This window comes from Oryzias melastigma, linkage group LG4 (assembly GCF_002922805.2).
Source record: "Oryzias melastigma strain HK-1 linkage group LG4, ASM292280v2, whole genome shotgun sequence".
Taxonomy (NCBI): domain Eukaryota; kingdom Metazoa; phylum Chordata; class Actinopteri; order Beloniformes; family Adrianichthyidae; genus Oryzias; species Oryzias melastigma.
The window spans coordinates 23,564,320-23,590,193 of record NC_050515.1 but is presented as its reverse complement, the minus strand read 5'-3'; the positions used below and the strand labels follow the sequence as shown (position 1 = coordinate 23,590,193).

The 25,874-nt window shown below is 38.5% G+C and overlaps 3 protein-coding genes across 12 annotated transcripts in view; 2 read left to right on the top strand and 1 right to left on the bottom strand.

The window, feature by feature from the left end:
* Window positions 1–3,078: 3,078 nt before the first annotated feature.
* Window positions 3,079–12,069, top strand: dipk1a (divergent protein kinase domain 1A). 5 transcript variants are annotated; one of them, XM_024279131.2, is made up of 6 exons: window positions 3,079–3,148; window positions 3,292–3,374; window positions 9,455–9,589; window positions 9,666–9,773; window positions 10,291–10,467; window positions 10,538–12,069. In XM_024279131.2, the coding sequence occupies exons 2-6, from the start codon at window positions 3,321–3,323 to the stop codon at window positions 11,342–11,344; spliced, it is 1,281 nt and encodes a 426-aa protein (XP_024134899.1). In that variant the 5' UTR covers window positions 3,079–3,148; window positions 3,292–3,320; the 3' UTR covers window positions 11,345–12,069. The 5 variants fall into 5 exon arrangements, with proteins under 5 accessions (XP_024134899.1, XP_024134900.1, XP_024134901.1 ...); XM_024279132.2 differs by adding an exon at window positions 8,760–8,879 and having other exon boundaries at window positions 3,101–3,374; XM_024279133.2 differs by lacking the exons at window positions 3,079–3,148; window positions 3,292–3,374 and adding an exon at window positions 8,274–8,927.
* Window positions 11,570–16,704, bottom strand: LOC112150679 (60S ribosomal protein L5). 2 transcript variants are annotated; one of them, XM_024279143.2, is made up of 8 exons: window positions 16,552–16,704; window positions 16,045–16,114; window positions 15,845–15,960; window positions 15,551–15,685; window positions 15,251–15,453; window positions 13,557–13,734; window positions 12,451–12,539; window positions 11,570–11,727 (listed from the first exon to the last, which is right to left on the bottom strand). In XM_024279143.2, exons 1-8 carry the CDS (start codon window positions 16,552–16,554, stop codon window positions 11,628–11,630), a joined length of 894 nt encoding a protein of 297 aa, XP_024134911.1. In that variant the 5' UTR covers window positions 16,555–16,704; the 3' UTR covers window positions 11,570–11,627. The 2 variants fall into 2 exon arrangements, with proteins under 2 accessions (XP_024134911.1, XP_036067519.1); XM_036211626.1 differs by lacking the exon at window positions 16,552–16,704 and adding an exon at window positions 16,461–16,484.
* A 3,377-nt stretch (window positions 16,705–20,081) lies between these two features.
* Window positions 20,082–25,874, top strand: part of evi5b (ecotropic viral integration site 5b) — a 38,427-nt gene continuing 32,634 nt past the window's right edge. For 3 of the 5 annotated variants that reach the window (XM_024279121.2, XM_024279118.2, XM_024279122.2), the window contains exon 1: window positions 21,099–21,438. The gene's annotated coding sequence lies outside the window, so the exon portion shown is untranslated. Of the gene's footprint in view, window positions 20,583–21,098; window positions 21,439–25,874 lie in introns of those variants that run through there. The other 2 variants (XM_036211621.1, XM_024279119.2) reach the window with 2 other exon arrangements.

Sequence of the window (25,874 nt, the reverse complement as noted above, 5' to 3'; positions counted from 1 at the left end):
ATGTCCTGGCTCGGTTGGAGCCTCTATTCACTGTCAGACAGAACAGCATCCTGTGTGCTTTGCACTCCACATCACTCTTCGCACCACATGCACACACACTTTGCATAATCCGAGTGGGAGAGTGAATCTTGCTCACGTCAACAGCTACTGCCTTTGAAACACAAGTATAACGAACCAAGCGTGTCTTTGAAATAGTAATACAGCTTCAGAAGATCTGTGACAGTTATATAAATGTCTATGATATCTGCCAGTGATATGCTATCTTATGTTTATTAGAGTTTTGCCAAATTATGCGCACCCCCAGGGAGGGCATGCAAATTTCATCAGCCTGGCATAGCGCTGGCACAGCTCAGGGAGATAGCTGTCACCTCGTGATTATAATAAATCAGAGAGCTGGTTCAAGAAAAGGATTTATTTGTTGGAGGCCCAAAATGTCATGTAAGAGCTAAATGGGAAATGCCAAAGATTATGAGACGACAGCCAGAAAAACCAAATAGAAATGTGAAGAACAACTTCCTTAAATTTTGAAATGTAAAGCTTTTTTCTAAAGAGTTTAGAAAAATAATGTAGTTTAATCATCTTTTTTTAATACACTGCTAATTCACAATATCTATAAGTCCTTGTGAACTCTGCAGTTCTCCATTAAGTTATTTTAAATGTGTAAATGTGTAAAAAAATTGTAAAAAAAAACAATTGACAATTTAATTTTTTTTTTTTCAATTAGAGCAAAAACCTTAAGTCATTTTTTATGTTTTTTTATTTCATAATTTAGTAATTATCCAAAATCCATCCATCAATCCATTTACTTCTTAGCCTGCTATATCCCTTAAAGGGTTGCTTGAGCGGGCTGCACGGTGGCGCAGTGGTTAGCGCTCTTGCCTCACAGCGAGAAGGCCCCGGTTCGAATCCCGGCTGGGACCTTTCTGTGTGGAGTTTGCATGTTCTCCCCGTGCATGCGTGGGTTTTCACCGGGGACTCCGGCTTCCTCCCACCGTCCAAAAACATGCTTCATAGGTTGATTGGTGACTCTAAATTGCCCCTAGGTGTGAATGTGTGTGTGATTGAGGCCCTGCGACAGACTGGCGACCTGTCCAGGGTGTACCCCGCCTTCGCCCATCAGCAGCCGGGATAGGCTCCGGCGCCCCGCGACCCCGAAAGGGAAACGAGCGGTCAAGAAGATGGATGGATGGATGGGTTGCTTGAGCCTATCCTGGTTACTGTTGTCTAAAGGCGGGGTACACCCTAGACAGGTCACTACTCTGTTGCAGGGAAAAAGTCACACCTAGGGACACTTTAGGGTCACCAATTACCCAATGACACATGTTTTTGGACTATGGGAGGAAGCTGAAGTGCCCGGAGGAAAACTCATGTATGCAAGGGAAGAGACTCCACACAGAAAGGTCCAAGCCAGGACGAGCAAGAACGCCCACCACTGTGCAGCCCATCATCCAAAATCTCTATTGGCCTTTTCTCCACAGCTCCTCACCAATCCAAAAGTTGCACAGGTGCCACCAAGAGGAGCTGAGCTCAGGATCATGGAAGTCGGTCGTTGGTGGAATGGTGTTATGCAGTTCCTCTGTCTCGTGAAGGACAAGTATCCTCATCTCCTCCTCTCTGTTGATGGTACCCTGGGGAAAGGCGGACATGATGGTTGTAGAGACGCATTGATGTGTATCAGGATTCTCTAATGGAAACTGCATTATTAACAATGAATAATTGCTACTATAATGCTATTCATCTGCTGTGCCCTTACACTTCTCTTTAGTTTAGTCTTAAATTTACCTTTGTCAGACTATGATGAAAATTGTGTTTTTGTGATGGTGAAGGCCAAACAATTGACTTACATGACAGGTTGAACGTATATGATGGAGAGGTGGATCTGTACAGAGAACCAGAGATGGAAAAATGTGCAGCAGGATGGAGTTAAGGAGGAAATCTATTAAAAGTTTTTACACCTGTGATAGAAAGATGGGAGGAAAACTTAGAACAACTGATGAATGGGAGAAATTGTTAGAGAGCACAAAATATTTTCTTTGAGGATATGTCTAGAAAAGTATGGAGAAGATCAGAAGAAGCAGTATTTTTAGGTCTAGAGAGTCTATGAACTGACACCTGGAGAGAGATGCTGCTATTCTGTATGATGAAGTCCAGGAGGAGGAGAGTGAAGTTCAGCTGCAGCATGATGGAGTGTGTGAAGGGTGAGGTTACAGGGAGCAGAGGTGAAGAAAGGGAGGACTATTTGAGGTCAACAATCCAGAGCTTTGGAGAATTTTGGAAAGAAGTAAAAAGAGATATGTGCAGGGAGATTGGAACGGAAGGTTTCAGGTGTGATTTGACAAAAGATTGTCATCAAGAATAAAAGAAAAGGTGAAGAAGACTGTGATGAGCTGGCATGTTGTTGGTTTGGAGACTGAGAAAGAGTCAGGAGAGAAAACTGGAGGTAGTAGAGATGAAGATGTTGATCTCATTGAAGACATTACTAACACATTTCAAGTAGTATTTTATTTAATACACACAGTAACTGTATAGCAACTTTAACATAATGAAACAATTTATTCTGAAATAGGTCGATTTGATCTAACTTGCCTCAGACAGATTGATCAGATTGTACAGAAGTATAAACTGATTAATTGATTAAATCAATTAATTGTTACATCCCTATTTATTAGTGATAAAAAGTGTTTTTTTTCCATCTGTGGTACATTTGTCCCCTCTGTTTCATGTTCTACTTCTGCGAGTGATAAAAATAACTTAAAATAACATAGAGAAGCCTTAATCATCAGATTAATCAGAATCCTTTATTGTCACTACAGTAGTATGCAGTGAGATTTGAGCAGCTCAAGAAGTGCAGAAATGAGAGGTATGTGCAAATAGGAAATTTGAGGATGCAAATTGTGCAAAGATGCAATTTCTAAGTTAAAATGTATGAATAAAAATAAAAGACGGTAAGATTCTGAACTATTTTAAAACAACATTCATCTATGCATTGCAGTTTGGAAGTAACTTGCACAGCACTGCTAAAGTAAATGCACAGTTTGAAATCATGTGTGAGAAGTTGACAGTTTGAGTTTAATAAATACAGAAATGACTCATTTTAGTGCAATTAGTTGCTTTAAAAGGAGGTTGTGAGTCAACAGGATCCTAACAGGTGAGGAGCAGCATCTCTGTGATGTGATTCGGCGGGAGCGCGCATCCATGACGCGCATCGCTGGGTTATCGGTGCCACATATTTGGACCTTGTCCTCGTCCCGCTCTCCGACGTGATTTCTTTCCTTTTTTTTAAATCACCAGTAGCTGCTGTGAGATGTTCTGCAGTTGCCATGGCGAGAGGACTGTCCCCGCTGGGTTTCTTCAGAAAGACTCTGCACGTCCAGGTAAGCTTAAGCCTTCTCGCTCTTGGAAACGCGGGGAATCGACCCCGCCACCCGAGCAAAACGGGTCGCATTCATGTTGCAGCGGCAACTACTTCCTAATGTAGAGGAAAAAACCGTCCGGATGACTCATAAAGTCCAGTGACAGTCGACGGCTGGAGGAATCAACCATCATCCAGATCCCGGTTGCTGTAGCAACCATGTCAGTGAATCTGGAGCATCATACCTCAAAAGGTGCAGTTTCTGAGGCTGCAGAACCTTGACGAGGTTTTTACTGTTACATAACTCTGATTTGGAGTTCTTTGACCTACATTTGTCTAAAGAAAATCAAATACATTTCCACCTCTAAGAGAGACATTTAGAAGAAAATAGGTGTAAAATTCCCCTCAAACTAAGTCAGAAAGTTTTTATTCTTAACACTTTCTTCTCTCAGATAACTTAACAGTTTTTTGTTTTTAAATTCTTAAATATTTTTTTTCATAAAGAGCTCCATCAGTACTCTCCTTGGCTTTAGAGAAAATGCAAACAATTTGAATAACTATTAAATTAGTTCAGATAAAAACATATTCTACTGCCCCACAATGTCATATTTGAATTTTGTGCATTTTTAATTGAGGGTGAATCTGCATGAGCAGGATGATCTTATCTGACACAGTGTGCACTTTATTTTAAAAGTGTGAACAGTTAAAATTGTTATTTATCAAAAAAAATAACACTTTTGACATTCAGTTGTAAATATTTAGTAATCCTGAAAACCTAATCAGAGCATCAATTTAACAAACCTGTTGTGCATTTGAAAGAATGAAAGTGTTTGGGTTTTGGTTAAAATCAATAATTGTTATAAATTGCTCTTTTAAAACTGTGTATGGTGTTCTACCTTTTTTTTCCTTTATTCGATTTGATGATAATTAATTATTATCAGAAAAAGCATACAAAAACTACAACATTTTTTAAAGATCATAGATCTATCATCCTGTTCTGATCACAGAGCTGCTGGAGCCTATCCAGCTCCTGAAGCTGAAGAACATGCTGGATACAACCACACACTCACATTTACAGATTCACATTCTCAGGGATAATTAAGGCTCACCTATCAGTCTGCGAAGCATGATTTCTGACTGTAGGAGGAAGCTGGAGCGCCTGTGGAAAAAACCCACGCATGCACGAGGAGAACATGCAAACTCTCACACATCAAGGACCACGCTGGGAATTGAACCAGGCTTCTCACTTTGAGGCGAGAGCGCTAACCCCAACACCACCGAACAGCCCCCCTAACTGACAGCTCAGTGTAGCTTTACAGTTTGTGAATCACCACATGAATTCACTTAGTACATGTGTTCATTCTCTGTGAGAGAAGCCATGACTGCTGATGTGCTTCTGCTACACATGTGAGGACTGCGCTTCAACCTTTGTTCATCTGAGCTCCGATGAGTCAGATCAGCAGAGTGTTTGCATGTTTTTATTCTGTCAGAAAGGAGGGATGAAGCACACACTTTTCTGTCAGGTGCTTCTTGTGTTCATGAGCATCAGAGGAGAATAAATCATAATAATGCTGCTCTGTTTAATAGGTGTAAACCAGCAACCTGAGGTTTCAGAGCCACATGTGGTTCTTTTACCCCTCCATTGAGGCTCTGTGGCTGAAGAAATATAAAATGTTTTCATTTTAAAACAGCTAAATTTTGGACAACATGGTGCATCAAGCAAAATTAAATAGATTGGTCAAACTTTATTCCACTCATTCACAAACAGTTGAAGCACAGTGTGTCTTCATAATTCTCCAGAAATCCCTTAAGTTGCACAAAAACATTTAGACATTTTGAACGCCACGTGTCACAGAAAATCAGCTGGAGGTCAGTACTGAAGGCAGATTATCTACTTATGGTCAGAAAAATGTGTTATATTTACCACAAACAGTTGTACATTTACCTCTGCTGACATTACACTACCAACTACTACATTTGCTGCATTGAGATGGTCCCATATGACACAGGATGTCTTTTATTTTGAAAGGACATCATGTGAATCTTCAAAAATATAAACTATTTAATTATTATTTATGGCTTTTTCCCATTATGTTTAAGTTTTATATATAACAAAAGAAATATTCATCATATAGTAACTATAACATTGACACCAATCAGTGTCTTATTTTTCTAAAGGAAGTGGAACTTTGTGTGTTGTAGTCAGTGAGAAATCGACCCGAATGGCTCTTGAAGTGTTGAAGGTTGCAGACCCCTGATCTATACACACCAGGGAACACATTTATCCTACAGAAACCTGTCTTTTATTTAGGTTAAAAGAAACCTTTTCTGAGCATTCTCTGATGAAGTGAATTTTTTGTCCTGCAGGATGACCTCCTCAAGCATTTACAGTTTTAACCTTTAATAACATTTTTCTTAGTCTCTCTCAGTCATTTGTTTATCTGTAAGATATGCAAATGTTATTGCTGTTGGACCTATTTATATAGAGGCAGATGGCAGGAGTGTGATTGACTGCTTACCATTTATAATCTTCAAATCATAATTTAAGTGTCACGGAACAGTTATCAACAACAAACTAATGTGGAACATAAACACTAAAATGAACGTTTGCTAAGCCTTGGAGCACCTTCGTATTTAAAGAATCATTGAACTATTGTTGATAACTTAAAATCAATTAATTGAAATTATATCAAAGTAATTAAATTACTTTCCTTTGATTGCATAATTTTGTTAAAATCATCTTTTGGTGTATTTTTAACGCGTTTCCAGTGGTCTTTTAATTGTGATTATGCTGTTTTAAGGCAGAATTGTCATTTTCTTTGCTGTGGGAGTTATCAAAATTTGCCTGAGTTGTGTCGGAAAAGTAAGCCGCCACTCATTTCCCATCATCCCTTTGTTTACACTTTCTCCTGCTGGCTTTCAGCCCCTTATAACCCAAGGCCAACAATACAGGTGCAGCAAAAATGGTAATATCGGAGCTATCCATCCATACAGTTTTGAGGCAGATGCCAGCTAAGAAGAGGCAAATGAAGACATTCATGGATCTATTGTCTACATTTGGATGCATCAGAATGGAGCGGATTAGGAAGCTTTTGCCCATTTTAGTTGCTGTCTCACAAATGAGAACTTTTTCAAATGGCAATTTTTAAAATCTCAATTTGAATAAAGAAATACTCAAAAACACAAAATTAATCTTAAAATGTTTTATATACGTTTTTCATCATGAGAAAAATGATACAAGAACATGTCAAAGACTCAAATTTATATTTAATAAAGTTACAACTTTGTTCATTTTGAACCATTAAAAATTTTTTTGTAAAAAACAAGCAAATTTTAGGATGAAATTTTAATTGATATTCAATCAAAATATATATTCAAATTGGATTTGACAGGAACGAACGCGTTCCTCATGAGACCTTAGTGTGATGGTTATTATTTATGTGTTTGTACAAACAGCATTGTTCCAGAGTGTTCCTGTGCTCATGGAACAGCACAGATTCAGTACAAACATTGCTTCCATTTGTTTTTTCATTCGGTTGTCCAAGACTCTTTTTTGCATTATTTATGGCCGTGTTTTTGGTTTTATTTCATCAGTGATGTTGAAAAAGCTGTCTCCACCCTTTGTCTTTTTTTTTCATAGGAGTTTAGCTGTGTACAGCAGCCCATTAAACACCAGCCTCTGGAGGGGGAGCTTTCTAATCATACATAATAGATGGCCACTGTGCAGGCTGCAAAAAAAGTGTCAGAACATGATTGTGTTGGTCTTGATGAGCTTTGATTTTCTCGCTGTCACAACACTTCCACATCAGATCCTGCTTTGTAATCGTACAGTGTCGTACATGACTTTCTGCGTGTCATTTCCCCGAGCGTCTTCTCAGACACGAAAAAAAGCCCCTACTTTTATTAAATTAGCTTCAGTGCTTCGGGGGCGTCAGACTGTAAAATAAGGACACGTCTCGGCAGATGGCCACTGTTCCCATTCAGCTTCTAAATTATCATAGAAGCCACAATCAATAAAGCCTCATTAGCCATAATTGTGAAACGTCTCTTACCATCAAAGCATTGATGGACAATCCCATAAACAGAAAGTATGAAATGAAAGCCACAGTATTGATTAGGAAAAGCCAAATTGTTTTTGCCAACAGAGAGATTTTTCCTGAACGTCTTTGGCCGTTAGTGCATATCACTTATGGAAAAATTGATCGGACACAAGTAGTGGCAAATTATGTGGCCAGGGCTGGTAAACTTACAGCTGCAAGCTGTTGTGGTCAGGTTTGGAAATAGGATGGTTGACTAAGAAAGCCGCAGAAATTATATTAATGCACTAAAAGTTTAAGGAACTGTATTTAAAACCAACTAGTGCCATACTGGTCTGCTAAGTCGTACTCCCTTATCTTTAGATCTACTGTAAAATCATTCCTAGTTGTCTTTTAATTATGATTACACGGTTATTAGCCTAAATAAAAAAAAATACTGTCATTTTGGCGACCAATATTGAAGCTATCCTGCCGTACAGTTTTTAGCCGGATCCTAGCTTAGACAGAGAAAACAAAGACACGCATGCTTGAATCCAGTCATCTGCAGGTGGATGCATCAGAATGGAGTTTTTACACAACTACAAACTTTTTCTTACTGATTTTTTTTCATCTGCTCCTCATCTATTAGGGATGTTCAGGATATTAGATAAGAATCGAAAAATCAATCGGGCAGTGGGAGTAACAGCAGTATCGGCTGTGGTAAGAAAAAAATAAATCAGCATTAAAAATTGATTGAACAACTGCAGTATAGTTTGAAAACCACAGATATGAACAAGATTATGTTGGGTAAAAGGTATAAAAACATTCAAGATGTAAATAATTGTTTTCTGGAAAACTCAATTTTCTTATTCTGTTTTTCTTTCTACCGTCTTTATCTTTTTATGTACATGCGATGCAAACTAATCATAAGTTTGTTTTTTCCTTGTCAATACCTGAATAAATCTCTCTGTAAAATGCCATGCATTATTTTTATAGTTTTTTGGGTAAAAAAGAATTATCAGAAAGTGAATTTTCAGCTTAATTTTCTTTATACATGTCACTTATCATGAGAGAAATGTCACAAGAACATGATAAAACACAAAAAAAAACAAATTTCTTTGGAGTGAGTCTTTATGAATACAGATACAGAGAACGTATTGTGACTAAATCCCTATTTTAAAAAGTATGCTTTTTTTTAAATTACAACTTTAAAACCAATAGAATTTTTTAAGAATTGTCTTATAGTGTGATGGAGTTTTAGGACCACTTTACAAGCAAAAAAAAAAAAAACTGCAGCTTTAAAGTCCTAAATTTACAAGAAAAAATCATAAATTTACAAGATTTAAAGTTGTAAATGTAACTAATTAAGCGTTTTATCCATACACCACTAGGTGGAGCCCTTGCAGCATTCAAAGAGAGCTCATCATCACAACCTCTTCCTCCAGACTCACAGCATCTTTTACTGATAACTTCTGCCCTGAACTACCACTATCCTGCAGAAAACCCAAGAGGCGAGAACAAGATTCTGTATTAGAGCTGAGTGCCTGATCTCATCATCAGTACTGTTGCCTTTGCATCTGTCTCCCTCATGGCTCGCATCCTGTGCAGCTTCCTCTCTGAAAACATCAAGCTGTGAGCTCAGTTAAATCTCTCAATCCTTTTTCCTTAGTCCTTACATGAGAAATCTTGAGCTTAAGTCTTTAGATGGTGAAGGTTAAACTAACTACTAAACAATAACTCACACAATACAACTTCAATTCCAAAATTCGCATTTTTTATCTTATGTAAAGGCATAACAGCTTTATGTGCAACGCTTTTCAGAGAAAATAGACCCTTCATGGTGATATAAAGAAAGTAATAAGAAGCATTGGAAATGTATACAGAAGTAAACAAATCCCACACTTTTAACAATATAGAAAAATCCATAAAAGACATCTTACTGTAGTAGTGAAAGTAACTGAAATCATGAATGGATGTACTGCTCAAGTGAAGGCTTTCAACTGTTCCTGCTCTGGAGTATGTGCTGACTCATTCACGTTTGTTTTTTTCTTCAAACGTTTGAATCTCTAAACTGTTCTGCCAACAGGCCAAGTTCTCCTTCCTGCACATGAAATACTTGTTCTTCTCTTGGCTGGCGTTGTTTGTGGGAAGCTGGATCATGTACGTGGAGTACTCATCCTACACAGAACTCTGTCGAGGGAAGGACTGCAGAAACTCCATTGTTAGTATTTCCACGTGGACACTCAGTTTACGTGGTGTATACATCTCCTTTACTTTTTTTTTGTTGTCGTTTTCAGTGTGACAAATACAGGAAAGGCGTCATCGGAGGCTCGGCCTGCAGCAGCCTCTGTGAGAAAGACACCCTTTATCTGGCAAAGTGCCTCACCGCCAAAGTCAACAATCAGGTCGGTCGTGTCGAAGGTCTAATTCAGGGGCTTCAACCGTTTGGCCTTTAATTATATTAATTTCAAATGAGATATTTAATGAATATTTTATTCAACTGTATTTAAAATAAATACATTTTAAACAAAATTACTGTCAATTTTTGGCACCATTTATTCCCAGTTAGCTTGTTGTAGTTAGCATGTTTTGTCTGGTAGTTCCTCTTGATATTTAACTCTTGGTATATTGGGTGAACACCGTTTTATATTTTTAAATGATCAACTTTTTAACAGTTGTCATTTTAGAAATAAAACAGGAAAGTGTCCCCAAAGGGTCATGTAGCCACAGGTTCACAACTGCTTAAAACGTAATTTAGCAATCAAGAAATCATACATAGAAAATGCTGGAGGCCACATTTTATTGATTTATCTTGGATGCTGGTGGAAATGTGAACGCCCAGTCCAATCCCACGGCCGGACTATGTACATGCTTGATCCAATTCTACTCTTACCAGGTTAATTTGCTGCTCCTTCGTTTTAGGTTTACTCAGGGAAATGGGCCGACTTGGAGGGTATAATAAAGTGCCAGATGGAGGAGCCTCCTCGAGATGGTTTGGAAGTCGAGATGGAGCCGAGGAAGGAGGCGACTGCCTTCAACAAGCCCACCAAAGGAACTTCGGTGGAAACCTTCAGGGAGATGATAAATGACCACTTTAAGGTCGGAAAAACATTTTCTACTTAAACTGAACTAGAAGCCTCATTTGACATGTTTTTTGGGGTTTTCACAGGCTAAAGTTGGCGATCAGGCCAACCTTGTGGACATGACGACCCAAGTGTTATCTATTGCTGATGCTAATAAAGACGGCTACATCTCACTGCCGGAGGCTCGGTCCACGTGGGCTCTGCTGCAGCTCAACGAGTTCCTGCTAGCATTTGTCCTCCAGGGACACACACCCAAACTGCTGGGTTTCTGTGGAGACCTGTATGTGATGGAGAAGGTCCCACACTCCCCCTTGTATGGGATAAGCCTGCCTTGGATCATGGAGATGTGCATCCCAAATAGCCTGCGCCGCAGCATGGATCAGTGGTTCACCCCGCCATGGCCCCAGAAGGCCAAGATCTCCATCGGGCTGCTGGAATTGGTCGAAGACATTTTCCACGGCACATTCGGGAGCTTCCTCATGTGCGATGTGAGCACGGCTTCTTTCGGCTACAACGACCGGCACGACTTCAAGGTGGTGGACGCGCGCTACATCGTTCCCGAGGCGACGTTCCAGGAGAGAATTCGGCAGCAGCATTGCAACGTGGACGAGGACTGTTTGTACGGCGCCGACTGCCTCACCACCTGCGATCTCACCAAGCATCGCTGCACAACTGAAGTCACCAGGCCCAACTTGGCCAAGGCCTGCGAGACCCTTAAGGATTACATCCTGAGGGGGGCGCCGTCCGATGTGAGTGAGGAGCTGGAGAAGCAGCTGTACGTTTGCATAGCACTGAAGGGGTCTGCGGATCAGATGGAAATGGAGCACTCGCTGGTTCTGAACAATCTGAAGACGCTGCTGTGGAAGAAGATCTCTCACACGAAAGATTCTTGAGTTCCAGAATGACTCTTCAAGATCAACACACGTTCAACCTTCCATCTATAATTTATATGTATTTTGAATTTCTTCTGCAACTTAATCGAGGAAAAAAAAAAAAAAATCATGGTAGTCAATTTTACAAAGGAAAAATTAAATCAGCCCCACAAACCAGAACTGTTTTGTCAGCACAACAGCTAATCTGATCTCATTTGCTTGATAAAGAAAGAACACCAGAGCACAGACTCTTCTCTGATATTTATTAGAACAACTTTCAGCGTGTGTCCTGAAAGCAAACTCCTCAGTCTGCATCCTCCTGTTCCTGAGCGCGGAGGAAGCTGGCCTTCTTCTGGGCGACGCGGTCTTTTCTCTGGGCCAGGGAGAGCTTGGCACGATTCCACCTGACGAACCACAAGCACAAATGAAATGCTGGTATTTGTTTGACAAGACAAGTCTGCTCTGTTAGTGTTAACCTGCCAGGACATAAAGGCATCAGAGACAAGATGCTTAGTGCCCCCTATTGGGAACAGATTGTAACTGCAACAATGACTGATTTTTGTCAATAAAAGTTGTACCAAACAAAGAAAAACTAGATGAATATTTTGTTGGTGCACAAAAAAGGAATACGACTGATCATTAAAAAGCAGTGATTCTGACACTTTTCAAAGCAACATTTGCCGTAGCATCCAGCCCAACTTATACAACATTTTCCACAATTAAGTCTTAATTTAAAAGAAAAAAAACAAAAACAAAGGGTATTTTAGAATCGGATATGGAATATATCTGGTTGTGTTTACTGGTGGTGAAGCAATTTTGAGAGTTACATGGTACTCTGTTAAAATGTCCGTTTTTTTAAATTATTTTTTCCAGTATTACAAACAAGGTTGGGTGTTAAAGTTAATATGCTAATGCAGCTAACATGTAGCGGTGTCGGGCACTCTCTTTAGCACATGGAACTAACGAGGTAAAGAATGGCTACATTTTAATAACTTCTGGGATAGAACTGGATAAAACCACAAATATTTTATCTTGGAATAAAATAAGAGCCATTTCATCTGTTGGTGTTTCAGTATATCTACAGATCCACAAAACAACAACAAAAAGAGACCAAAGCCGTTTCCCACCTCTTCTTGACGAACTCTTTGGGGGGCTTCTTTTCATGCACAGGGTTCTCGCGGATGCTGGCATGAGCCTTTTTGTACATGTCTTCCATCTAAAAACAACAAAATGACAAGTAAAAAAAGAATTTTACTCAGCAGCTAAAAAATACTCAATTTGAGTTAACCACAGTATTGCATGTGCTACGAGTAAGAGGACTAAAATATACTTAAATTTGACTTAAATGTGTATTTTCTCTAGTGCTTTGTGATAAAGTAAATGATGACTCAAACCACAACTTTGAAGAACAGGTGGTTTGTGAAAAGGACAGAATTTTAAAATCTTACAATTCACACAATTTCATACCAACAATAGAATGGATCAAAATTGATCTTCGATCCATCAAAATATGGAGCTCTGTAGAAACCAGACCTTCAAATATTCTGAACACTGTACAGTTATTCTTTTCAGAAAAACAAGTCAAAGAGTTCATAGCTCTCTGGTTTCAGCTGCAGAAAACATCTGCTCTACCACTTCTAACCTCCAGGAAATGGACTCCAGAAAATGCAGTGCGGCTGAAAAATATTTAATGACTGATATTGAATGGGAGTTTGTGGCTCCAGCAGTTGTTAGAAAGGACTGGATGTGGCACAGAATATCTGCCACTGCAAACACAAAGAGGACCCCCCTGAAAATGAGACGCTCCATCTCTAGATGTTTAACCTCCCACCTCAGTTTAAACGTGTAAAATAAAAATGAGATGTGATCTTTCAACCAGCTATAAAATGATCTTTTGTACTCGAGAATACCAAATTTATTACAGGATTTTCATTGATTAAAAAAATGCTTTAGGTTTTCAGTTTCAAAAACAAAGTATAAATATAAAAAATATTTTTAAAACTCTACATGTCTTGTTAATTAAGTAGCAAATGTTTTTCCATCACCTAAAACACAGGACATTTAAAGGCATTTTGTTTGTTTTATGCACAGCATCTTTTTTTACCCCCAAGTTACTCTTAGTGAACTAAATTTATATCATATTTTTAATTAGGTATTTGACTTTTCTGTGGGTTTCTTAAGCAACTTCAAGAAAAAGAAAGCAAAACTAAAGAAGATAATGAAGAAGACTCGCCATATCATGGGTGACTCCGTTCTTGATGAAGCGAGAGAACTGCTTCTTGTAGGCATCTTCGTCGTCCTCCATCAGGTATTTCATGTACTCGGCCACATTGACGCCCATGATGTGCTTGCGATGGACCTCAGCGTTGAACTCTTTGCTCTCCGTATCATATCCAGGGAAGCGCTTAGTGCTGAGGAAGAGGAGGCACAGCTTTGAAACTCAGATCATTTCATTCACGTGAGAAAAGCATTTGAATCAAAAGGACTTAACATTGTTACGCCTTCAAAACAAAGATGTAGGTTTTAGTTGTATTCTGTCCATTTTTTAAAACACAAAGTGAGCAGAACGCTATGAAGAAAACATGGTTGTTTTCGGTCAAAAATATAATCAAATGAATTTTGTTCCTCAAGTCTTGCATTTTATTTGACTTTCAAAAACACAAATGAAGCCACAAATATAACTAAGTTAAAACTGAATTTTCTTTTTAAAAAAAGTGACCACACAAAAAGGTTTAAGACAACACAAATGTAATGTGAGTAAAATAGTGAAAAAAAAATAAAAGCTTTAAAAAAGATAAAGATCAGTTGTGTTGTTTCAATGTCCCATTGACCTCCATATATGACCAACATCATTGACAGAAGAATCTAAAGAAACTAGTAGCTGAAGGAATGATTGATTCTGCTATAAAAACAAATAACTGCACAACACGAAAGTAGGGCATATGCCTAGCTCCATAACCGAGCGATGAAACAACAGTTTTCACACCCTAACATCGGGTTCACACTGCATCCAGCCTGGCTCCAGTGCACCTGCCGGAACGTCTAGTTACGGCAGATGACTCACACTGGCTACAGATGGCTGCGGTGCTGCTGTAGCTACAGGTTCTGCTGCCAACCTTGCGAGACTCTTGACCTCTGTGGTCAGCCTCTGGTTGTCCATGGTGTTAAATGATAAATATGACGCTCTACTACCCACTTTGTGACCCCGAGTCAGAAGAAATGACGGAATGTTTACAACAAAGTGAAAATATAGCGAGTACAGCATAAAATAGGTTTTATTTTGAAAAATGTACTGGATGCACTTTACACTGGCTGCATGATTAAAGGTTTAGGTCGTTTCATTTGTCCCAACTTCACAAAGTTGCGCTCCAGCTCTCTCTAGCGTCTGGACAAAATTTGAAGCCAATGAAACTGATTCCTGAGTCCAGACCAGATGCCATGTGAGTGCCTCTCACACATTTCAAGTTACGTAAAGACTCCAGTGACTGCACCGGAGCAGCACTGGATACAGTTGGATCTCTGCATTTACAATCACTGACAGTGAGACAAATTCTGAATATTCGTTTCACAATTAAGGCTGAAAATCACAGAAAAATATTAGATCCATCTCATTTCAAAACAATTCAGATTCCAATTTAGTAGTTCAATAAAATATTGTGGGAAAATCATCTAAAAAGAACTACAATTTTTTAAAGCAACAAACTACATCTCGACTAAAAAAAAGTGCACTTTTTGACCACTAACTGCTTTATCAAACATGCTTGGAATCAGGTCAATATGATCAATTCTTTGGAGCTTTTAAAGTATTTAAAACATACCATGGATTTAAAATAAATAAATAAAAGAGTTTATAATTGATGCACACAGATTTAAACATAGCATACAGGTTTCAAAGTGTGCATGTGATGAAAACGTTTGGCTTGCTACCTGTGTGGGATGGACAGGCCTCCATCCACAGCTCCCTTCAGGGCCCCGAACACCTTGTTGCCCGTGGTGGTTCTAGCAAGCCCAGCGTCCAGGTAGCAGGTGAAAGCACCAGGCTGCCCATCAATGCTCTCCACATTGAACTCATCTCCGGTCACCTCAACCTGGCCCTCGTACACCTTATCCAGGCCAAATTTATTCAGAAGCTAAAAACAAAAATTCAGACAAAAAGTTTCATCACAGCCGTTGGGTCAAGAAGTCTTTACAAAGAGAGATGCACAGAGATTGGTGTTGTATACTCACTCTACGGGCCAGCAGCAGACCAGTGCAGTAGGCTGCTGCGTAGTTCGTCAAACCTACGGTGACCCCATACTTCGGTAGCTCATGAGAGTATGCAGCGCACACAATCATGTCACCCTCAATCTTTGCATAAGCAATCTGCAGGAAAAAAACAAACAATTTAACTTCATTGCAATGCCCAAAAAATCATTGTCTGCAAATGTTCAGGTCTTTTAAATCCCTGCAGAATGACAGTAAAGTTCAAGAACACTAGGTGAACCATTTTAGCTTCTACTAGAGTGGATGCACGGCTCTTACCTGGCAGACGATGTCCCTGTTGGAGAAACGGACAATCATCCGATACTTGGGTGTGTTGTATTTGTTTTTGTCTTGGACAACAAGGCGCTTCCGAGCAAAGAAGTCCGTCTTGCCCTCTTGAGTAAAGCAGCAAAAACATCAACATATGAATGAACTGTGGAAATTGAGATTGCTGTGTTGTTAAAATTGAGTTTTCTTACCTCTCCTTCTCCTAAACTTGACCTGGTACCTCTTAAAGTAGGCCTTGTTCTTGACAACTTTAACAAAACCCTAAAAAGAGATGAAAACATTAAAAAGAAGCAAGATCTAGAACATTCAGTTTACACAGAACCATAACTGTCACTGTATGATGTGGAGAGGAAAGCTAGGTTGACACAAATGACTGAGGAGTTAGCATGCATGCTAATCAAAGCTATAGAGAAACTAAACCAACACCATTTACTGGAGGTTTAACGTCACGAATGACTCGACTGAGCACTCGTAAAAAAATAATACCCAATAAGCCAAATTTAATATCTGACAATCAGCAAAGACTCAGGAAAAGCGGTGGGTAGGCCACGTTGAGGCGAACCCCTGAGATGCATTAGCAAGAATGAATCCTCTTTCATCTGCTCACATATGACATGTTTTAATTCATCTGACTCCACACATCACAAGGATGGGGTGTTGGGGATTAGCGCAGATGTAAATTAGGACGTTTTACGAACCATTTTGCAGTCTTTTCAGTCTCCTTATGAAGGAGGCCGGAGCCAAAGACTGAAGTTTGACTCCGCTGCACTGGGAAAAGGAAGTTTCACGTGCGCATGCTCGGTAAATGTACTGTGACAGGATGCGGCCTTGTGGTAACACATGTGTACACTGCCCCCTACCGGATTGGAGTGGATATGCCAACTAACCTAAATGTTAGTCAAATGGCACATGGTAGATATTTGAAATTAAAGACTTAAAATAGGTTTTTTGTTTGTTTTAGTAAGATGTCACTTTAACATAACAGCTGTCAGTGTTTTACAACAAATATTTAAAAAAATTAGGTCTTAATGTAATGTTGCATCACATAGCTCCACTTTCTATTTAAAAAATGTAAACAGAAAAAACTATAGGGAAAAATACTGAAAGTTTAATTTTATTTTCACCGATCCAAAAGATTTTCATTGTAATTTTTGTAATAGTTGAGTTGCTCCCTAATGCCAACACCACATGCAAACCCAATCCACTACTCATGTAGCGAAAGTTGATGCATGTGCTCCTGTGACACAAACTGTAAATACAGGAGTACACAATACACGTTTAGGGAATGATGGGTAAATGAGGAAGCACAGGTACAGGTGATATAAAAAGCAGCATATCTTAGTCAATTTATGTTAATGATCTTAACTTGTTTTCACCATTCCTTTTGAGCTAACTGAATCTTGCTCTGATTTTTATAATCACATTTTTTGAGCAAACATTTTTGAAGAGGTTAGTTTGATGGACTAGACTTTTTACAGCAAACTGACTTTAAGAGTCAAATTTTAGTTTAGTTGGATGTTGACCTTTTTGTGTGGGTGTCAAAACTTTCCACCCTGAAGGCTAAAATTATAAAGCTTAATTTAACTCAGTTTCCTGTGATGTTTCTTCTCAAACAGAGCAATAAAAGTGGCATGTTTTTCACAGAAAACTCATGGCACAGGTTCTTGTATTTTATAGTGAAACGTCATTAATTTATTTATTTTTGTTTGGCTGATTTGAAATTTCAGAAGTCACTAAAATGTCTGAATGGGGACAAGATGGTTGGTCAGCTCTAATATTAGTTTACAATTGATTAGTGTACATGCTGCGTTCTCTTTGCAGTTTTGAGGAAGAATCCACGAGTTGATGGAATGTTGAGCAACAGTTGTGTACAGAGTAAACTTGACTGAGAACATAGCCATGGGGAACTCCGCTGTTCTGGATGCTTGTCGAGGATGTGGAGTTTCCCATCCTAAAATGCTGAGGTCTGTTTTTCAAAATAGCTTCATCAACAAGCAGAGGTGCGTTCCCAGCTGCAGAGGTAAATTGTTTATCAGTCTGCAGAAGCTGATAGATTTAAATGCCAAACTAAAAATCAACAGACAGCTTCCTGTTTTTGTTGAGCTTTTCCGAGTAAATGAGAGTGTGCAGGGCTACGGAGGTGGTGCTGTCTGTTCACCTGTTAGAATTGTATGCAAACTGATGTTAGTCCTCAACTGGGGAAGGTGAGACTTGATCTTGTGTGACAAGTCTACGTGTTTCAGGATCACTCACATTCTGGCGATTTTTCAGCCTTGGGACGGTGGAGGTGCTTTTGGGTATTGGGATTATTGTAGCCATTTTCAGGTTTAGGAGGGCTTGTTGGCTTAGTTATCAGTAAGTGAGCTGGGTTGGAAATGGAAAAGTATTTTAATCAAGCTCTGTCAAGCCAGTCAAATAGCAGATCAATGGAATAAACCAGTCCTGAGGTCACCTGTTGGTTCCAGGCTCCTTTAACCTCTTGAGACCAGTCATTCACAAGCATGGGCATCACATTTTGGGTATATTACCACAGTAGTTAATCCTGCTTAACTGGAGCCATGTGACTATGTGTGTAGAGGGTTAGCTCAAATATTAGCTCGGATCCTAAGAGGTAAAAGAAAGCTCTTCATCTTGTCATTTGTTGCCATCTTGGCCAATTTTGATTTTAGTCAAAACCCAACTTATCTGACAAAAAGGGAATGGGCAGAACAAACATGTCTGCCAGTTGTTGCTACACACCCCGTGAGAATATCTTTAATCTAATTCCAATGTTAAATATGGCATAAAGCAATAAATAATGTAGACATTCACCAGCAGTTTGGTCTTTTGCAGCCAAAGCATTTTTACTTTTGTTCAGTAGTTGGACAATTTTACATTGGAGTGAATGGGGCTAAGATGACAAACTCTCTAGAAGAGAGTTTAAATTAATTAAAGCTTTAAAAAATTGCTAATATTTAATTACAATACAATGCTAATGATGCAGACAAAGTTTAAACTGAAAAATGTAAAAAATCAGATTTGATGCTTTGGATCTGAAAACTTTGGCGTGGAGCAATAAATAGCAAATTAAAAAAAGACATCCTGTTGCTGGTCCAAAATCAGTCAGGTAATTCAACATATTTGTGATGGGTTGTCACAAACTATCTACAGAAAGAATGAGTTAGAAATATAAACTATTGCAAAAGTAAGAATGATAGGTATAATCTGTCCACTCTTGTTCTCTGGATTAAAGTGGAATTATCATTATAACATTCAGTTTAAAAGTATCTTCTTGGGACACAAATGTACAGATGGTATGCATCACTGCCTGGATGTTCCCAGCTAACTTCACAGATTAAATCCCTTCAGTAATTTAATTATATTTATTTTTTTTCTGCTTACATCCAAACTGAGGTTGAGCTAACATAAACTGGGGTACTTACATACTTAAACCGCAAAAATTCAATCTTAAGAAGCAAAAACCATTCTTGTTTCGAGAAAACATGACTTATTTTCTGTCTCGCAAAAAAAAAAAAAATTTTATCAGGAAAGTTTTCATAACAAAATAATCTGAGAAAATAAGTTATTTTAACTTTTTTCTTAGAATAAGAATTCTTGGTAAGGCATTTTTTTTCTTACCGTTCTTCAGATTTATATATTTTGCCTATTTAAATAAAATCTGCCATAATAACAGATGCCTGTTTTTGAGGTGTAATACATTTCAGTGGCTTCATAGGGTTTAAAAGAGTTATTCTTTTTAGAGTAAATGATAAGTTCAGCCAGGACATCTGGAAAATCCCAGTTTTTCCTACTTGTCCTGCTTTTGTATGGTACCTCTAAGAAACTTTCCACAGACCGTTATCACAAACTTCAGATTAAAGATATCCTGCTTTGTAAAAGCTTGATCAGTCCAGAGTTAAAGCAGTCAGAATTTCCACTTGACCTTTTTCTTGAAAGCGGCTGCAGTAGCACATCTAAATATAGAATACATAGATGCCTTATATGCATTGAATGGATGTTAATTATCTTAATAAAGGGCCTAAAAACCTTTGTTTAAAAATGTTTCCGTGTAACTTTTTAGCATCTACTTCCTCTATTTCTTTATGTTGATGAAAATACCTTTTCTTTTATGATTCTATTTTATTTTACACATTTTAAGCTTCTATTTTTGCACACACTGGTCCGTGTGAGACATTTTTAGTTGATCTGTTTACAGCTGTAGCGACAGGCAGGTGTGATTGTTGTGATGGCGTTTCACGGCTGCATGCATCATTCTTTTTCCAAGATCAGTCCACATCATCAGCTGCTTTCAGGCTCCTGCTGTGAGCCGAGGAGTGTCTCGCTAACCATCAAAAGATATGCGTCATAACTCTTGAGCAAAACCTGAAAGGTGGGTTGTGTGTGATTGTTTGGAATGTGAAGCGTCATGTTTCCTTCCAAGCTCGTCTGCACACAAGTGCTCCATTTCCAGTTTCTGTTGACATTTCACTGAGTGAACACCAGCTCTTTCTGTGGGAACAGCTTTGAAACAAATCTTTAACTTATTTTTTTTATTTTATATTTTATTTTTGTACGTCTGTATCGTGGGAATCAAGCTTAATCTCTTGGGATTTATCTGAAGATCTTTTTTTTCTGTTTACAACAAGGAAAACATGTTCTAACTAAACAAGGTTTGAAAAAGAAGATAAAGACTGATCTTCTATTCTGTTCCTGAAGAAGTTTGTCTTTGTCCTACAGCAATGAGCTTCAGGTAAGATGTTATTACCATCATACAGTGATCTTAATGAATGTATTAATGTTAAAATGTAAACACTGTAATGTCTTCAGTGTTGACACCAGACGGCAAAGCCTTTTTTAGTTGAAATAATGGCACTCCTTAATATGAATCCTGCTTCCCAAACATATACATGTTTTATTTAAAATATACTATATTGTTAATGTTTTTATTTGACACAAAACATTGTTACTCTGTGTTCTATCTTTGTTCCATGAAATTCAAAACACTCATTAAAGACACCACAAACCGATGAAACGCAGAGATTGATTTGGACTAAGACAATGGGCGTTACATTCGCTTTAAAGAGTTTTTTGATGAAACTTTAATATATTTTAAAAACGGCCTCTTTAATGACGTCACGAAAAGAATTGTGGGAAACAACACTTCCGGTTTTGCAGTTTAACCAATAAATAAATAAATAAATAAATAAATAAATAAATAAATAAATAAATAAATAAATAAATAAATAAATAAATAAATAAATAAATAAATTTCAAGCAGTTCTCGTTCTGGACAACAGGGGGCAGCCCCGCGCCGTCTCCGCGCTGCCTGTGTTGTAAACACTGCTCCGTCGGGAGGGAGATACACGTATTCTGGGTGGACCTAGGAGTCAATGAGAACAGGCTAACATGACTCAGGCTAGCGTTCAAGTGAAAGATTAGCCGAACTGTCTTGGACTTACTTTTGTAAGTGAATTCGGCTTTTTTTGTTGTTGTTTTTTTTTTCTTTTCTTTTTTCCGTCGGTGCATTTCTCGTCGTAGTGCGAGCAGACTTCTTCGTACATGGGAAGCGGGACGCAGTTGCTGCTCGTAGCTCAAAACGCTTCAAGGTAAAGGATGTTCCGGCTATTTTTTTCCTCCCTTTGGGCTCTGTCTAATTGCTGGAATGGACGCTCAGTTACTTAACACCTCCTAAGTTGTGCTATGTGCTAAAAATGGACGACTCGACATCGCTTTGAAGTAGTTAATGCTGTCGACACGAGTATTTGTCTCACGGTTTGAAGTTGAATGCTGTACGGAGCTTGTAATCTGTTTTTACAGTTTGTTTTCCAAGTACTCTTGAATGATCCTCGAGACTAAACACAAAATAACACAAGTTGCTGTTGTAGCACCTTTTTGCAGGATGTTACTGTCATTTAACCCGACATTGTGCCAAACTGTAGATGTCGGAGCTTTCTGGAAGACATGTTGCTGTTGAATTTGATGCTAGATCTCCATTGTAGCTTACTGAGCTCTGGCCCATAAAAGGGATTGGAGACGTCTGTGGCATTAAAGTCTGCTTTTCTGTTTGTGGGGCGACATGCTGAGGAGGGAGCCCATGGAGTTCGATCATTTGGACACTGGATCTGGATCATCTTTGTCGTTAGCAGGACTAGTAGATGCAGCAGGAAACAGCTTTGTTTACAAAAATGTTTGATCCATCCACCAAAGACTTAACTTCTTAAAGGAGCAGCCTCTTCTAAACTGCTAAGGTGACCCCCTTAAGGCTAAAGCTAAAGATGTTCAAACTTTTTGTTGTTCAGTTTGGTGCTTTTAAAATACAGATTAGTGAGTCATCATGTTAAGCACTTAAAGTAAAAAAAAAGGCTTTTATAGTGCCTACAGTCAATGTTTGAAAGGTAAATAAGCTAACATTATATTATGTGTAGTTTCTCCTAAGTGAATATAGTCAATTATATAATTTCAATTTTCCAATTTAGATATATTCTTAAGGAATTTACTCAATATACAAAGTTTATGTCAGTCTCTGATTCTGCAAGTTTCCTGTGTAACCCTTGTGCTATTCTAGGTACCGGTATGTTGACATTGGTAGTGGGGTCATCTGGACCCCACAAGACAGTGCACTGAACTTTTTTTTTTTCCCCCAATGATTTTGGTCCATGGCAGACATGAAATCCTGTCCCCCTTCATCCACATTTATCATGGGACGGATAACAAGTCAATGTAAGGTTTGGGTCATCTGGACCCCATAAGATAGCACAAGGGTTAAAAAGAGGAGTTTGGTTTCTAAGGGTGTAGTCAGACTGGACACATTTAGTTCACTTAAAGTGACACAGAGTTAAACAATTTTTCAGTCTGAATAAAACCAAGCGGGCCCTGGTCCTTGACCAGGAACCCATCTTTCGAGGTGCTCTCGATTAATCTACAATCGGAGTGAGCTCCAATTCACTCTGAGCTTCCTCAGTCTGACTCAGCGCCATGCTCAGAGTGGCACAACTGAACCAAAACAGCCACCCTAGCCGGGCATTACGTGATATAAACAGAGAGCTGTGACAAACGTGGAGTAACCATGCAACAGCAACTCATTGAAATGTGGTTGGATGAATGCAGGCTCATTAAAACAACTTTAAAGATAATACACATTATTATTCATACCGTTTTCCCATCAGTCTATATGTCATAAACTTTGATCAGCGTTATTTCTTAGTGGCCTACTCAGTAACCACCTTGCGGAATGGCTTTGTTGTATCAAAGTAGTGGTCAAAAGTGTTGTACCTGACCTTGATACAGACGTTCAAAAATTTTCAGCCAAATATAATGTCTGAATAAGTGAACTGTCTTGACAATTATTAAAAATGTACGACTTCCACTGTTCTCTCAGTTATTGCTTTGCCCCACCCTCATAATTCCTGGCCAATGACTGAAGAGATCTTTAGTCACATGCTTTTGTTTACAGGCTTTAGTTCAAAACAGAAATATCTTGTTGACGACAGTCTGAATACAGACCAAATGCAAGGTTCCAGTTTGAATATACCCTAATGTTTATCATTGATTCACAAGAAACAGAATTTTAAGAAAAGAATCCAGGAAATCTCACTGTTTAACTTTTAGGAACGTATTTGTATAATGGCGCAGAATTGAAGTATTTGGTCAAAACAAAAGTTTACCTCAATATTTTGTCAATAACAGAGGTCAAATGCTTTTTTTTTATAGGTCTTCACAGGTTTGAACTAACTGTAGCTGCTATTTTGGTCCATTCTTCTGCCTTTGTCACAACTGCCCTTACAGTGGATACGGGTTGTCTGCCAGAGAAAAACGGCCAAATACGTACGATGCACGTAGGTGGCCCACACAAAATATTAAAGTCGTAGATCGCTTGGTGAGCAAGTAGAGTGAAATTGTTTGTGCACATTTTTTTTTACGGCATGCTGCAAGTGTCAGGTCATAGTAAACTCTTAAAACAATTTGTAAGTGTAGACGCTGGCATGTTGTCATTCCTTTAGGTGGTTGTACAATTCTCAAGGGAAATGCACGACCATCTGCGCTTCCCTTTCAGATGTGTCTGCACCATTGACTGTATATAAAAACTGGACTGAGTGACCCCTCCTCCCTTGCGTTCCAAATAGGAAGTTTTTGCTGATCCCAGAAAGCTGAAATTCCATTGACTTCTATTGAGAAATAAAGAACTTTTCAATCATTCTACTTGCCAGAAAAGCTCTGATACATCTTCTAATATGTTGTTCCTAATCCAATTTTTTTTTCATAATATTTTTTGCTTTACTGCATGTTATTCAAGTCATAAACTGACCAATCAGGTGCCTCAATAAAAGGATGTGGTCTCACGTTGAATGTTCGAAGCGTCTGACCGATTTTCCTCAGCCCGATTTCAGTGAAAGAGGTGTGGCCTTCTAACAGACTCACTCCTGATTGGAGAGAGTGCTTGTCATAGAAATGTAGACTCACTGAGGATGTCTGGTTCCAACATGGCGATAGAACATATTGTGGAAAAAAGGCGACTGAATGAACTTCATTTGGTTGGTATCGGAAACAAGTCATTTTCTATGGGTGACGTCACACTTGCTCAATCCAGTTCTCCTATACAGTCAATGGGCCGCACTTACCTACAACCCTCCAGGGACCCACCATCCCTCCAAAAAATCTGCAGGACCCGTACAGATCAACCCCTGTACATGTGCATGTGACTATAAGCTTTCCTTGCAGATCGTCTCAAGAGCTGTGATGTTTTGGAGCTGTTGCTGGGCAACACAGACTTTCAACTATCTGTAAGATATCTTTATTAGATTGAGGTCCAGATACTAGCTAGGCCATTCTAGTACCTAGACAGCCCTTCATTGCCCGAGTATCATTGTGATGCGGGAAGATCCCGCATCACAAAATTGCCAAAAAAATTGCATCAGAGTTAAATGTTTTCACTGACGATTTTTTTTCTTGCTCAGAGTAAATCAGCTGTGAGGTCCTCTGACTTAATTATTAATTGTTAAAGGTTAGAAGCATTCTATTTTTGTTAAAGTTTATTGTCAATGTGCTAAGGTGGTGTCTTTCTTTTGAGTCTGAGTCAACAAACTTTTCACAAATTTAAGCTGAGTGTAAGTAAAATTGTCATCGATAATATTAGATGACTCATCGGTAAGATTACAACACAGCCCAGAGGAAGTAGCTCAACTTCATTTTTTTTTTAAGTTTGTCAGTCTTCCAAGGGTTGCTTCAAGTAAATGTAAATCATATTAAGATAATGTAGTTTTTTTAGTATTCAGAAACAAAGCTCCACCTTTTCTTTTTTCACTTTCACTTCCTTTTGAGCTTGTGCTGCAGTGGACTTTGTTAGCTGTGAGCAATGCATCATGGGGTCGCTCCCTGTTGGCGAGCAAAAAAGTAACTTTGTCTGTGTTGGGAATTTATGCAAAAGCGTTGTTTTGAATTACAGGCTTTTACCAGAGGGAACGTATTCTAGGAACACCTGAACACAGGCACTTGTCGGAGCATGTTTTCCTGTGTTTCACATATTTCTCATACTATGTTGTACTCTGAATATGCTGAGCGCTCCTAAAATTTTGGGGAACTTTAATCATCCGTTTGCTGAGAGGGGCATTTTTTTTCTTCAATACCTTCATTATTTTATTATCCAGCACTTGATAACATGTCATGACAAATTAAACCAGAAAAAGTATAAAAATCTAATTTAGGAAAAAGTCGTATTGATTTAACATCAATTTATTTTTCAAATGTGCATTAAACCTATTTTGTTTGATTACTAAAACAGTTCACTATATAACTAGGAACAGAAACTAAACATAGGAAATTTAAGATAAAAAACTAATTGAAAGCCATTTTTTATGGAAGGCGAGGAGGAGGATCTTTTAAATACATTTCAATAATCAGGATAAAAATGTATTGCAAATATAATGATTATTTATTTACAAATAAATAATATTGGAAAGTGTTCTGATATTGCATCATAAAATATGAATTGCATTATTCTTTAATGGGAAGATCAGCTATCTTCATTTTATGTAATGTTCCTTTT

Bases quoted from the DNA above. Each gene is read 5' to 3' on its own strand.
- dipk1a (XM_024279131.2), top strand. From the start codon at position 3,321: ATGGCGAGAGGACTGTCCCCGCTGGGTTTCTTCAGAAAGACTCTGCAC. The intron at 3,375-9,454 runs GTAAGCTTAAGC...TTCTGCCAACAG, and splicing joins GAAAGACTCTGCACGTCCAG to GCCAAGTTCTCCTTCCTGCA. The intron at 9,774-10,290 runs GTCGGTCGTGTC...CCTTCGTTTTAG, and splicing joins CCGCCAAAGTCAACAATCAG to GTTTACTCAGGGAAATGGGC.
- LOC112150679 (XM_036211626.1), bottom strand. The intron at 15,686-15,844 runs GTAAGAGCCGTG...TTTTTCCTGCAG, and splicing joins ACAGGGACATCGTCTGCCAG to ATTGCTTATGCAAAGATTGA. The intron at 15,454-15,550 runs GTGAGTATACAA...TTTTGTTTTTAG, and splicing joins GTCTGCTGCTGGCCCGTAGA to CTTCTGAATAAATTTGGCCT.